This window comes from Pocillopora damicornis, chromosome 4 (assembly GCF_964200805.1).
Source record: "Pocillopora damicornis chromosome 4, jaPocDami1.2, whole genome shotgun sequence".
NCBI lineage: Eukaryota > Metazoa > Cnidaria > Anthozoa > Scleractinia > Pocilloporidae > Pocillopora > Pocillopora damicornis.
In genome coordinates, this window is record NC_142673.1 from 16,272,446 (window position 1) to 16,287,063 (window position 14,618).

General features: G+C 37.0%; 2 protein-coding genes and 1 long non-coding RNA gene across 8 annotated transcripts in view; 1 reads left to right on the top strand and 2 right to left on the bottom strand.

The window, feature by feature from the left end:
• The window catches only part of LOC113684165 (avidin), a 29,929-nt gene that overhangs the window by 13,439 nt on the left and 1,872 nt on the right, over positions 1–14,618 (bottom strand). For 2 of the 4 annotated variants that reach the window (XM_089203321.1, XM_089203323.1), the window contains one exon: positions 13,724–13,801. The gene's annotated coding sequence lies outside the window, so the exon portion shown is untranslated. Of the gene's footprint in view, positions 1–12,955; positions 13,059–13,723; positions 13,802–14,466; positions 14,598–14,618 lie in introns of those variants that run through there. The other 2 variants (XM_089203322.1, XM_089203319.1) reach the window with 2 other exon arrangements.
• Positions 107–2,665, top strand: LOC149047013 (uncharacterized). Its single transcript, XR_016185724.1, has 2 exons — positions 107–411; positions 574–2,665. It is a non-coding gene; the product is annotated as an uncharacterized LOC149047013 (long non-coding RNA).
• On the bottom strand, positions 1,569–7,166 carry LOC149047014 (uncharacterized). 3 transcript variants are annotated; one of them, XR_016185721.1, is made up of 3 exons: positions 4,189–7,166; positions 3,040–3,156; positions 1,569–2,925 (listed from the first exon to the last, which is right to left on the bottom strand). XR_016185721.1 is itself a non-coding variant. In XM_089203313.1 (2 exons), the coding sequence occupies exons 1-2, from the start codon at positions 7,051–7,053 to the stop codon at positions 2,872–2,874; spliced, it is 2,919 nt and encodes a 972-aa protein (XP_089059439.1). In that variant the 5' UTR covers positions 7,054–7,166; the 3' UTR covers positions 1,569–2,871. The 3 variants fall into 3 exon arrangements, 2 of the variants coding, with proteins under 2 accessions (XP_089059439.1, XP_089059438.1); XM_089203313.1 differs by lacking the exon at positions 3,040–3,156; XM_089203312.1 differs by lacking the exon at positions 1,569–2,925 and having other exon boundaries at positions 3,041–7,166.

A 14,618-nucleotide genomic window follows, 5' to 3' on the forward strand; every position in this document is an offset into this window, starting at 1 on the left:
AATCAAGATAAAAGATAAAAATCAATGAACTTTTGCGCACGTGTGCAAACAAGTATGTAGATTGGATTTCAAAGTGAATATGCAAATCTATCAGTGTGTGGGGAGATCTCGTATAACATGGAATTTATAAACGAGAAGAAAGACGAAAGTGACCAGGGAACGTTTCGGGAAGAAAGCTTTATTCAAAACAGTTCTTGATTTTCTGTTAGAACGTACGAATTTCTTACGTGTGCGAAACCCACGAAGTAGAATTCATCATGCGTATATCCATGTTTACTTGACTTCACGGCAAGAATATTGCGCAGCGTTATGTTGAAAATACTGAAAGTTCTACGTTTTGACACAAAATCTTCCATTAAACAATAATTTTTGGACATCTGCAAACACTTCTCATGTCATCCTTGTTTATTGGTGAGTTATCTTTTGTCGTTTCCGCGACTGTAAAGGTGTTTCTCTTCTTTTCTCAGAGGCGATAACCTACAGCTGTAAACACTTCTCATGTCATCCTTGTTTATTGGTGAGTTATCTGTTGTCGTTTCCGCGACTGTAAAGGTGTTTCTCTTCTTTTCTCAGAGGCGATAACCTACAGCTGTTTCGTGGATCTCATGCAGAGAATGAACAGTAACTTCCCATTACTCAATCATGATATTTACCGTGCCGTGGAATCTTCATGATGTCGCTAGGCCTCGGCCTCGTTTGAAGTCCGATAGTTTGGTTTTCACTTTGCGGCCCTAATTCGCATCACCTTTGAGAATTGCAGTATTGTCGACTCGAAAGCATATTTTGTCGCTTATAAGACCTTGATGTCCATTATTTTTCGAGCAGATTATTCTATAGTATTTTTTCTTTCCATTTGTGTTCCAGGAGGTCTAAAATGGTCGGAAAGAAACGGAAAATCCATTTTGAAAATATTGAAAGTCAGCCGCGCGTACGCCATTTTTTCAAATTTGATCATTTCTTGTGAACACATAAAATGACGCCTTTGTACTACCCCCTAAAGTTATCAAAATAACTGCGCAAAACACGGATTCTGATTGGTTTATAGATCCTCTAACAAAAGAGGAAGTTTGGAGGCAACATTCTGCTTAGTAGCGGAGATAGGGGGGAAAGGTTCGCTCGTGCAAGTCTCCCACGCGGCACGGGCGGTTCAGGTCTGAAAACAGTGGAGCAAATTTAAGCACTTGATGCTTAACGGCATGGGGTAATATTAACCCAAAGAGGCCTATTTTAAGGAAACTTGAAATCCTAGGGTTTGTCATCAGAATGCATTCGGAGGTTGAAAAATATTTTGGCTGATTACTTTGGTGTGTAACGTGACTGTGGCAGAGGTGAAGTAAGTAACTTTTCAGAGGTGGAGTTAGGTCACTCTATGTCTCCAGATGGTGATGTCGACCTCCACACCTCTTGTAGGTTGTTTGCCCAAAAAAGACTTTTTAAGGGGGGGGGGGGGTCATGGGCACCGCTGAACCCTCTAGCTACACCCTTGCTTGTAGAGCACATAACCTGGGTGGGGTACTCCAAAGTAAAAAGGTTGGATATTTGAATTCAACTCTTAAATGAGACCAATCTGGCTGTAGCTTAAACTTTATTTGACTCAAAAGAAATATCACTTAAACATGGGTTACAATGACAGCATTTCTCCTTATATTTTAATTTTTTGTGTGCAACCCCAAAAGGTACTGATGACTAAAATTAGAGGCACCCTAAGTGAGATTTGCACCCTTGATAAGTGAAAAAACATCCCCGATCTTTTCACGAGAGAGTCCCCTCCAACAGGGTGTGGAAAAGCAATGAGAAAGTGAGTTAAGAGTAGTGAATGTTTTTGATAATTTATTATTCAGGAACTTCCGATCAGCCAAGGACTTGTGGCTCCTTAGTGAAAATTTCAAAATGTTCTAAAGGACATCCAAATATTTCCTAAAAGATTAATGCACCTTTAGGAGCTTGTGAGATTTGCACTGTGAAGGAGGGTTGATTGTAAAATTACACAGTATAGATTATAATCAGCTGCAAGTGACTCACCCAGATTTGAGTGTAATCAAGGAAATGGTGCAGATAAATATGAGATGTATATTTCTACTTGGTTTTTTGAAAATATGTCTGCCAGTAAAACTGGTTATTTACCAATGGCAACTCAAGCCATTATGCATTAAATTAGTTTACAAGGAATTACTATATTTACTATGAAGGAGGGTCAAACTATGAAATCAGGTGAACTCAAGCTAACTGAAAGTATCAAATGTTCTCCTCAAATCTTTGATTATCCAGCAGTCTGGCAGTAAATTGATTGCATTTATGGTGGTTTTACATCAACTGGTTTGTTGTGGTAATTATGACTACGATAAGATAAAACTGGCACTTACCAGTATCAGTGCTTCATACAAAGCCTTAACAAGCCAGTTTATTTAACAAATAATTCTGAGGAAGGAAATCACAGGGTCCAAATAGTTGAAAGTGTGCAGTTTACAATTCAACTATTGTACAAAACGTTATTGTTACTAGTTGAAATAGTCATGATAGAAGTTCATGGTGCTAGTATGAATATAACCAATGAATGGATGGAAGCTGCTGAATACATTACTCGATGTTAAGTTCTCAAGACCACATCGTTGTTTTCAGTGAAGTAGACAGAAAAAGTTCCAACAAATATAATACATGTACTTCTTTCTTTATAATTTGTGTTATTAACTGCATGAACTCCAGTGATGCTGTGCTTGCATTTTTCACACTGTTCATTTATTTGTAGCTTCAGATACAGTAACTGGTGCTAAATCCAGAATGAATGTAGTCAGCTGCAGTGCTGTACATCTCTGTCAATTACCACGTGCAAGTAACTACATGACTGTATATCATTCCAATTCTTGTAGTGTATTAGTAGTTTCCATAGTCCAGTTGCCAATGTATATGATATAAGCTCAGAATGATCTGCAATTTTACAAGAAGATATAACTAGTGTTAACAACAATTGTTTTAGTAAAGCTGTTGGCCCACCCACACCCCACCCTCTTATCAAACATTATAATCAAAGAAGTTACCCACCTCTGTATCAGGTTGATCACTCTGTTTTGGAGGGGGATGTCAGACTCGTACCAAGTGTGTTTTTCTTATATAAACTAAGCAATGTTTCTTTGTATCTTGTAGCTAGAAAATTGGACACTGTGCATACAGCAGCCCATGTATAATGAGATTTAAAGTCATTTTCTGATATAAAAATTTGGTTTAAAATTGAAGAAAATCTTATTTAATAAAGAGAATATTTAATTGTTCTCATACAGGTAGAAAAAATCAAAGATGTGATGAAAAACCAAAAACAAACAATGGTGGCTATGACTAAGATTGATCATTGTGAACAACAAACTCTAAAAAAAAAATAGGTCAAATGTATTTTTCAGGACATACTTTCAATAATGTTTCTCTTTTAAGTCACTTGTGAACAGTTAGTAAGGAAATAAAGATAGGCTTATGATCACTGTAGTATGACTCTAAGGTACCTGCAGATTGAATAAGCTGTGATACATTTGTATAAATGTGATCTATTTGTGTACGGTAGTCAGTAGTGTACTGCTCAATCAACTGTGTGTATCCTCTGTCTGTTATCAGATATTTTTTGAGAGCCTTTTGTTCTGCAGACCCCTCCATTAGATTAACATTGAAATCTCCCATCAGTATAGTGGGAATTGTGGGGACTGTTAACACTGAGTTATGCAGATGAGTAAGAGCATCAAGAAAATGTGAAATTGGTACCTTAGCTTTGGAGCGGTAGATACCAATAACATGAAAATTTGGAATTGGTTGGCTTAGAACCATAATGGTAATTTCAACATTATTAATGTTGAATCTGTATGGTAAGTGAGTGCAGTTCAAATCATTCTTAATGTACACAGCTGTTCCGTAACAAGTTCTGATACTGGAGTGATTGAAGTCATTTCTGTAAAGTGTAAATCCCCTGAGCTGATACACATCATCTCTATCTAACAAGCAAAGTTTTGTTTCAACAAAAATGTTGATATCAGCCTTTTGAATATTGTAATCACTTCGGACATCATCTATGTGGAGGTGGAGAGATCTGACATTTTGAAATAAGATTGTTTTTGTTTTGGGTGAATCTGCATTCTGTAATACTGCTAATGGCAGAAGACTTGCTTCTGTTCTAAGTCTCCTCATTTCATCTTTAACTTTCTCACTAACCTTGATTTTGTTTTCATTCAAATTGAGAACATGTAGTGCAGAACTGTTTCTTACTCGGCTTAAACCAACATAATGCATATGCTCCCTTGTGGATGCTGGAAAGTCAACAACTGCTTCATCTAATGAGTCACCTTGACAGCGATGAATAGTCTTAGCAGCAGCAGGTCTAAGTGGAAATTGCCGTCGAAGAATTTGCACTTGACTTTTTTTATTAATCCGGAATTGTCTTGTTACTTCTAAAACTGGTGTCCAGTTTTTATTTATGCTTCTCTTGTATAAATGTGCATATTCTCTACGCAGCTTTTTGCCTATTTCAGGATGTGGAAATGATACCCAAATAATACTTGGCCTGGTGGAATTTTCTACTCTGTAGTCTATGTTCTCTATCATACACTCTGCACCATTAGTGAGTCCATCAGTCACATCAATATTAGTTGTCAAGTCATATTTTGCCATAGTTGCCACAGACACAAGTGAATACAAACCCATTGTCTTTGTAGGATCCTCTGGGATTTTGTTTTTCATTTGTTGTTTCAGATCATCATTAATATCCCCAACTACAATGTCCACAGCCTTTATCTGAGCTTTATCAGTTTTAGAGATAGTATACAGGGCGTTGTTGTGAGCATCTACGGATGCATTTGTAGTAAATAAATGTGTCATGTTCATGGGGTAATTATCTTCATGAGGCCTGACTTTCAGAAGTCTCTGTTCTAAAATGGCTACATCATCTTCAGAATGTTTACCTTCTCTTAAGCGATTGAGTAGCTCAGCAAATTCTCTGTCATCCTTTTGTCTCATTATTTCCGTCAGTTCAAAGAGGGTGAAATTCTCTGTCCAAATGTTACTTGCTAAAGCACTGTAGCCTATCACAGAATTTTCAAAGATCCACTTATCAAAAACTGGTTTTAGCTGGAAAAGATCTCCAACAGTTATTAAACTAATTCCACCAAATAGCTCTTTTGTTCCCATTATTTGTTGCAGTCTTGCATTCAAAAAGTTAAACATGCCACTTCCTACCATAGATATCTCATCAATAAAAACTGTCTTAAGTTTCTTCAGTCGTGCTCTAATGGTATTTAGTCTGTTGCTGTCCAGTGTACAATACTCAAAACCTCTATTGGCAGGTATCTTAAAAGCAGAATGTAATGTATTGCCTTTAATGTTAAAAGCTGCTTTACCAGTAGGAGCTACTTTTACAACTTTAACATCATCTGGATTTTCCCCTGCAATGCTATTTAGATATCTTATTAATGCTTCATACAATGCATTGGTGACTGTACTTTTGCCAACTCCAGCACCTCCACTTAAGAACAATCTAAGAGGGTCATCCCTAGTTTTTACAGAATGTAACACATGATAAAAAAATTGTCTCTGTTTTTCATTCAAAGAGCGGACAAGTGCATAATAATTATTGTCTGACATCCGCTTTACGACAAGTTCCTCCTCATCATCACATCTAGGGAAGATTCCAATATCATCAAGTAAATCATACTGGTTATGCTCCTTGTTTTTTCCAGGATCAAAGCAACCAAATAATTCACTACACTTCTCTTTGACAGTACAGTCCTGCTTATTGATATGCTCTGCATTTGGAGCAACAGTGTCAAAGTTGTCATATTCAGCATTATTCATATCTTCTATTGCTTTATCTAGTATTTCTGAATGGTATTCATACTGAAGCCTATTGCTGAGAACTTTATCCTTAACCTGTTCAAATCGTTCTTGGTAAGTTTGACATTCTTTCATTAAGTCAGTGGTTTCATTTCGCCATGGTGTATAAAGCATAAGCTGTTCTCGAAAATGATTTTCTGGATCCTTATCTTTATTGTACCTAACAGATCGTATGATTTTAGGCTTCTTTCGTTTTACTAGTTTCATTCCTCCTTTAAGTTTGTATTCATGTGGCTCACATTGACATTCATTGACGTTAATATTGATAGGGTCATCATCAGTATTGTCATCAAAGCTTGTTTCTGGTAAGAAGTCATCAAGACCTGTGACTGATGACCCATTTTCACTCCGATTAGCATGTTCATCTTTAACACAGTTATACCATGCAACAAAGTTAGCTAAACACAACTTTTCTAGCTGTTTTGGTCTCCTTTGATAACGCTTAATTATGTTGTCAGATTCTATGTCAGGTGAACTGTCTGGCAATTCCTTAAGCTTATCCAGTTTCTTTAACAAAAATGTCCTGTCATCTGGAGGTGATGAACTAATAAACTGAAAAGCACGGGAAGATCTTCTCATGGGCATTTGTAACACAAGATAAACAGCTTCTTGGGCACTGATTTCAACTGCATTTAGAAATTTGTTTCCAATGTGCCTCACTCTATTTGTAATATCTTTATTACCTGATTGGGCTTCTTCAGATGCCTTCTCTAGAAGCCTGCTCATACCTCTCTGTCCTTTTGTAATGTAAGAAAGTATGTATGTAGCACATGCATAAGGATCTAGTACATATTGAATGTCCATGTTTGCTTGCCAGGCATTGAGTAAAACACTGTTATAATTGTTTATCCTTATTTCAGATGGTGCCCTTTTCAAACATAATGTTGCCCTCTTTAGGGTGTGTCTTACAGCTAAGATGTAACTTTCTTCAGTTAATTGTAAGTTGTTAAGAAAATCTTCGAATGTGATCGCTTCACCACATTTCATGTTGTCAAGGACTTCTTTTATTTTTTCAGCATTTTCTTTTATATTTTTCTGGTTTTTTTCATCATAGCAGGAATTCTCAAGAGGTGTTAAAATTATTGTCTTTGGCATTGGTGGCAATGGAAAATTAAACCTGCATATGTTATGCCCTGCCTTCTTACATGTTTTGGCATGCCTGTGCAATTGTAAGTTTACAAGATCTTCCATTTCACTTGAACTGTCTGGTTTATAGCAAGTGATATACTTGTCCACAAAGTTCACAATTTCCTCATCAGAACTTTTTTCATATTGTGGGGCTTCCTTTACCCAAAATAAACCATGAATATGTGGGCTTCCTCTTTGTTGAAATTCAACTCTGTAAAAATAATCAGCTATTTCTCCTATTGGCATTACATTGCTCTTTAAAACATCGTAAATAAATAACTGCACCATGTGGTCAAAGTTCCTTGCACAAGTGACAGGATCTTTTTGAATAAGATCTGATTTTTGTTCCCAAGTCATTTGTTTAGTTTCATCATCAGTGTACTCTTTTTTCTCAACAATTCTACCTAAAGTTTTGAGAAGATGAGACCACCTTGTTTCAGCAGCTGAAAAAGAGCAAAACCATGTTGGGTTGCCTAGTTGACGAATCATAGCAAACAAGTCTTTTTTACATTTTTCATAATAAGGAGGTGACCCTCTAAGATTTTTTAAAACTCTGAAACCTTCATCAAGATGTATAAGCTTATTAAGATAATCCTCTGACTTCAATTCACCAGCAGTGTACTTTTTCCCTTTTGTCTTACATTTTCGGAGAGAAATACAAGCACTATCTTGAATTTGTTTGATTTGCAGTTTTTTTAACTTATAGAAAATGTTTGGTACAGACATTGCAACTCTTCTATCCTGGCATCTTAGCTCCCACTTGCAAATTGTACTGTATGATACAGGGACCTTTCTTTCATTGTTGGCAGGTCTCCGTTTTCCACAGAATATTGTGGGAAATGATAAATACTCAGAATCTTTGTCCATAAATATTCCTAATGGTCTATTCCCTTCTCCTGGAGCAAAAGAAATTATTCTGTCTACATTTTCTACTACATCTGGTTCCTGTAATAGTGTATCTGTAACTCCTGATGGGCGTTCATCAACTTCACACCAGTCAACACTATCTTCTTTCTCACAGCCTGGATTTTCATCATCTGCATTGGAAATGCTCTTTTGATAATCTTGTCTTTTATCCTCCAGAACAACTTTATCTGTTTGTCTATGTAACTCATTATTACTCGAAGTGTCAGAGTTTTCAACAAATTCACTCCAGTCTTCATGGGCACTAGACTGCAAACTTATGTTATCTAACCAAGCATTTTGTACTTCTATACCTTCTCTCTTGAATAAATCACTTGTGTCTACAAGATATTTTGCTGCATCTAATACTTTCTTAGGTCTAACATTCTGAAACTGGTAATGATGCTTATAGATCAGACGCCTTTTAAGTTTTATTGGAATGGTTTGTGATTCATTGATGGGCCTTGGCAGACAGTGAACAGTTAAATTTACATCACTTGGTACATTGACAATGTTTCCATGAATTGACAACTGGCCACCTCTTGGTAGCTCACGAATTTGCATAAATGGAATACGAGGTGATATAAGCCGTTCTTCTAATGGTGTTAAATTTAACAGGTCAGGTTTTTTAGGGAAACTCATTTTATTGGCTTTAGAGAGGCTGGGAAGCTTGCCTTTCGTGAGATTTGAGTCACAATTTCTGCAAATCCATTCAGTATTTTCTACACTTCTTACCCCAGTAACACAAGACTCAACAAGATCTTCTGAACATGCCTTGTACCTGTTAGCATTACACTTCACTACTGAAGACTTGTACCACAACTGGTCGCAACAGGTACATATGTATTCTGGGCCACATTTAATTTTTTCATGAAACAAATTTATTAAAGAAATAACACTGCTTTCATTCTTCCCTGTTTGTAACAACTGATCATTATTAGTTGATACATGTGATGACTTTTGGGCATTTTCAAATTGATTTTCATTGGCTGGTATAGCCATATTTGAATAATTTGATAGTTTGAATTTAGTAGTTCTCCTGACTTTAGCATTTCTGTTTACTTGTTCACTGTGTTCTGGGTTATCTGCTTTCTGTTTCCTAAAACTCTGTTTATCAACTTCTTTTCTGTGTTCTGGGTTATCTGCTTTCCGTTTCCTAAAACCCTGTTTATCAACTTTTTTTCTATGTTCTGGATTTTTTGCCTTCCGTTTCCTAAAACTCTGTTTATCAACTTCTTTTCTATGTTCTGGGTTATCTGCTTTCCGTTTCCTAAAACTCTGTTTATCAACTTCTTTTCTATGTTCTGGATTTTTTGCCTTCCGTTTCCTAAAACTCTGTTTATCAACTTCTTTTCTATGTTCTGCGTTATCTGCTTTCCGTTTCCTAAAACTCTGTTTATCAACTTCTTTTCTATGTTCTGGATTTTTTGCTTTCCGTTTCCTAAAACTCTCTGTATCAACTTCTTTTCTATGTTCTGGATCTTTTGCTTTCCGTTTCCTAAAACTCTCTGTATCAACTTCTTTTCTATGTTCTGGATTTTTTGCTTTCCGTTTCCTAAAACTCTGTTTATCAACTTCTTTTCTATGTTCTGGATTCTTTTCTTTACGTTTTCTGAACGACTTTCTGTCAATTTCTCTGACCTGTTCTGAATTCTCACCTTTTTGTCTTCTTGATGACTTTCTTGCAATTTCCTTTATGTGATCTGGGTTCTCTGCTTTCCGTTTCCTTTTAGACCTTTTGTCAATTTCTCTTACACGTTCTGGGTTGGTCATTTTCCTCTCTTTGACAGTTTGGTTCTTTTTCTCCCTAATTGTTTCAGTATTGTTGTACCTTTGCACAGAATGTTGATTCTCTCTTTTTCTAAAATCTGCATTAGCTCTTCTCTTTCTCATGTATTCTTTCATGTAACTTTGATCAGCTCTGCGCTTTTCATGTTTATCAATTTTTTTTTTTTCAACTATACTTTGATCACACGTTTTATTGTTCGGAACCCGACAGTTTCTCTTTTCTACTGTAGAAACATAGTGAGTTTCACTTATGTGTCCAATGTAAATGTCTGTGTATTCCCCTGTCACATTCACTGCTTGAACAACAGTAACAGGAGCAAAAGTTTCAATTGATTCGGCAATATGAATTGACAGATTTAGACAATTGGCCACTGCTTGAATTATAATTGCATCAGCCCATGTTCCCTGACATGACATAATGCTCAAATAGTCTTGCCAAGAATGATCAGTGTTACTCTCTATGAATTGTTCAGGGTTCTGCAGTAAATACTGGACCCCAAGGCTACGTATATGAGAATGGTTATTAGGATTGCCATAAAGCTGATGTGAAACAGCTCGAAAAAAGCAGTCACCACCTCCCCCAACATCAACTGCAGTTCTATTTAATTCAGACAACCTAGTTTCCAATAATGAAACTGAATTAACCATTGAGGAACGATATGCTGCTAAATTACAAGTATTGGTTGCACTGCATTGATTTGATGGCCCTGGATTCTCTTCAACATCGCCACTCAGAGAGATGACTCTGTGAGATACACAGTAAGTTTCGAATGGAATGTGTTTTAATTTCTTTAACGTTCTGCCGTTAACACGCATGCAAAATAAGGGCAACTTTTTATGCTTTAATGTTCTCAGTCGCACAACAGATAGGTACACATTTTGGCTGAGAGAGAACTTTTTTGAGGGTAATACAAATTTAGATCTGACTGACCGTTCACTGAAATAACTACGATTACGCTCAGACAGCAAAAGTTTTAGTTTAGATGAACTCGGAATGCTTTTTTTAAGGTATGATTTAGCTGCATTTCGAAAAACTTTGGTTTTTCTGAACAGTTTGATGACTCTCCTATATGGAATTCTGGAGGGTTCTCTTTCACGTTTCCTTCTATAATGCAACCTTCGTGTACATGTACAAACGTCAACCGTGGTCCTTGACATTCTGCTTTTCATAATTTCATGACTTAGTGAATCAAGATATTCAACTGAATTATCAGTTGGCATTTTCAGCAGAGTTTCCTGGTCGTTAAATTTGGTTTTATCTTTGGCATGCTGGTCAGTTACCACTAAAGTGTTGCATTCACATGTCTGGTTGGCAGATCTGGAGATTTGTTCAAATTTGGCATTTACCTGCTCATATTTGGCTTTTATTTGCTCGTACTTGGCTTTGATTTGCTTGTACTTTGCTTTAATTTGTTTGTATTTGGCTTTCTCGCTTTCCATAGTTATGGCGTAACCCCAGCGAGCGGGGACATCGACGTACTGAAAACACGCCTGGTACTTGTCATCGCCTTCAGAGTAACCCTGGCTAGACGACGGTTTTACTGATTTTGCTGTCCCTGGATACACCGGGGACTGATTACAAACATCTTCACTCACGAAGGCGCCCACTGCGTAGTAGCCCTCCATAATTTATAAAATGGCGAACGCAAACATTCTACCCAACCTGTCAGGTGACTTTACGAGCACTTCCCGAGGACAGCCGAAGTACGGGCGATCTATTAATTCCAATTTTTTTTTAGAAAAAAATAAACCATGATCGAGGATATCCATGAAAAACCTTTTATCGTTTAACCTACAAACTGTAAGTGCTTACCTGAACAATAGCACGAAGGCTTTTCCTCACAACAATGAACGACTCCAGTCCAGAAGCATTCACTAAGCCATTCGTGGGCTGAAACTTTATGAATTACTTTCCAACATCGATACAGCTCCAGGAATAGCAAACACAGCCTTCACCAACTCACTTAACGAGCAGTTGGCCGCGATCGACACTTCAATATCGGATTCTCGGCGAGCAGCTCGACTCGATTATTTAGAGCCCGCGGTGGAAGTAACCGAAATGTCAGCGTTTTATATGCAACACTTTTTAATTCGTAAAGTATCTCACGCTTGTCGGGCCATACCGTTGATAGTCCAGCGGTAATGCCACCGTCTCACAATCTATTCCTTGAAGATGTTGGTGGATCAAATCCTTAGCTGGATAGTTATTTTTTCGTTTTGCTTAACTTCCTTTCTTTGTTTTCTTTGTTTTCTTTTTCGGACAATTATCATTTTCCTGCACATATACATTGAAAAATAGAAGCATTGACACCATAAATGAAATATACGCCGCGAAAGACAAAAGTGTATTCGGAGATTAGGCAAACTTTAATTCACGGATGAAAAACGTACAGTTTTAAACTCTTTTAAGATTATCATTGGCTTCTTTTTCACCCCACCACTATTCTTAGCAACAAAGGTCGCCATTTCGTCTGTTTATTGCTCGCCAAAAACTATCAAATGTACTCAAAAGCCTAAAATCTAAAAAAAGTTTACAGGAATCGACCAATCGAGCGAGCGAGCGAGCGAGCGAGCGAGCGAGCGAATGCTATTCCCCACATCGTACCTATAACTCGCTCTTGCGCATGCGCGCAATTCACGAGTTAAAAATAGATAATATTTTCAAAGTGCGTGTTCGACTACCCACCAAAAAATTAACGTTAAATGCATTAAACGTATAATAAAACACACTGGCTTATTAATGTATCGCCCTATCATTACTTATCGCCAAAAAGAAGACCGCTCGAAAACGCTGAAAAGAATTATCTATTTCAATTATACTCTCGACTGCAATTTCGAGCGGAAAATGAAAACATCCACTTTTGAGAAAGCTTAGACCAAAAGAGAGAAATCACGTTAACCTAGATGATATCTTCTCCTCTTGGTTACTTTTTCCCTCACTTTCTTGGTTTACAAATAACGATTTTACTCTTTCGCTTCTTTAGATCCCTCGCGAAAGCATCAACAATGCAAGATTGCTAATTCCGAAGTCGTATCGCAGAATTTTATGGTTCCAGCGACAGTTCTGGTAATGATATTGACTTTTGAGAAATCTGAATGTAAATAAACCAAAACTACGACCTAATTTTGCTATCTTAGACAAAGGAAACGCAAGTTGAAAATCATGGCGCAAGTTGTCGAAAATTCAACACTTAATCGACTGGAATTGGACCAGAAGCCCCTTACTTCAATAGGAAGCTGGCGAGATCTGACAAAAAAGAGTAAAATAATTTACCTTTGATTGATGACTAAGAAGATTTCCCTGATATTGTGTCTATGACGTTCAATGCTGCTCTGATGAGCTCTACTTTGCTTAACCTATAAAACGTAACTACACGGGCCATAAATTATTATAATATGCTGCAATTATCCTTTTTTGTTGGCCGATTATCCAATGAGACCGTTGACACTTGAATTGAATTGAATTTAATTTCGCGATTGGTGTAAGGTCCCAAAAATAACAGAATTTTCAGAAACGCTGACCAAGCAATAACTTTCGATCTCTGCCAAAACATATTTCATCTTTATCAAGTGAGAAATGTCTTCTGTAAACAAATTTTTTCCCAATGACGCATCGGGGTTTAGCCCGAAAGTCAACTTTCGGTTTCATGTTTTCCATACTTGCGACTCTTTCGCTATTTTCTAGGTGTTAATTTGAAACACAACAACAACAGAAGGAAAATTTCGTGATTTGATCAAAGGCCAACTCATAATAGATGGATATTTCACCATTTGAATATAGATTTATTGTTTAGTAATGCATTCCCCTTTTAACGAAGTGATAAACTACGCTGTAAGTGATGGTAAAGACCCCAATCATTACTTCCTATTTCTCCTTCAAAACTGAGTGAGACGCACAGTTAATTTGAACATCTCTGTCTGTGTAATAAATTAAGCCACAAGGAACAAATTCAAAACGAATATGTGCTGGATGACGCTTTGCAAGTATCAGCCTTGGTTAACAAAAGAGATCTAGTGCAAGTCGAAAGTAGAACTTTCTAACCTGTTAAAATTATAGTGAAGCTGGTAGATTGCTATGCCAATAAAACCAAAACTCATGTAAGGCTTGACTGTTGAAGGCCTTCAAAACACAAAAACAAAGAAAGATCATAAACATTGTATAACCATGGTTTATTTGGTTCATAGTTCTTGTCAATAATAAACACAAGTGATGGAGCACTGGGAAATCTACAGCAGGAAGAGCAAATACAAGATTTAAAACTTGCTAAGTGACAGCTAAGAATGAAATCTGCATGATTCACTTGTCGAACTTCTTCTTAAAGGAAGAAACATTTATGCAAGAGATTCATCCCTGACTCCCCACCTGCCAAACAAAAAAAAAATAAACATATTTCTTACCAAGAAATTTGAAAGAACAAATTGGGTAGCTCACTGTGAGAATTTTGCATCTTCATTATTTTTTAAAATAGGCCATTCCTAAGGCAGATGTAATCCTTAAGTATCTCACCAATTATAGCCTTCTTCCCCCAATGAGTGGAAACCTTTTCAAAGCAACATTTTCCAGACAATTTGAATATTATGACCCAGATTCATAGTGATCCATGAGGTATAGATTCATAATATAACCAGAACTGTAACATGGAGTAATTAGACTAGCTGATACTGTAAAGACGTCTGGGTCCCACCCTATACCTTTACTCCCTTATGAAAAAAAAAAAAAAAGAAAAAGTGGGTTGACATTAAAGCTTACAATCAAGCCAAGTCACTCATCTGGCTGTAACTTACCCTTGTACCCATAGCATAAAACAACCAGAAAGTACAACTAATCCCCACTGGGTGGAGTACTTGCCCATCCCAGGATACCCCTCACATTGCAACAGGTTTTCCTGACAGCTTGCTCCTACCCATTTGTCCTCCTGGGTAGAGAGAGGTTGGGT

Excerpts from the sequence above, each read along its gene's own strand:
- LOC149047014 (XM_089203312.1), bottom strand. The coding sequence starts at position 7,053 with ATGGAAGATCTTGTAAACTTACAATTGCACAGGCATGCCAAAACATGT.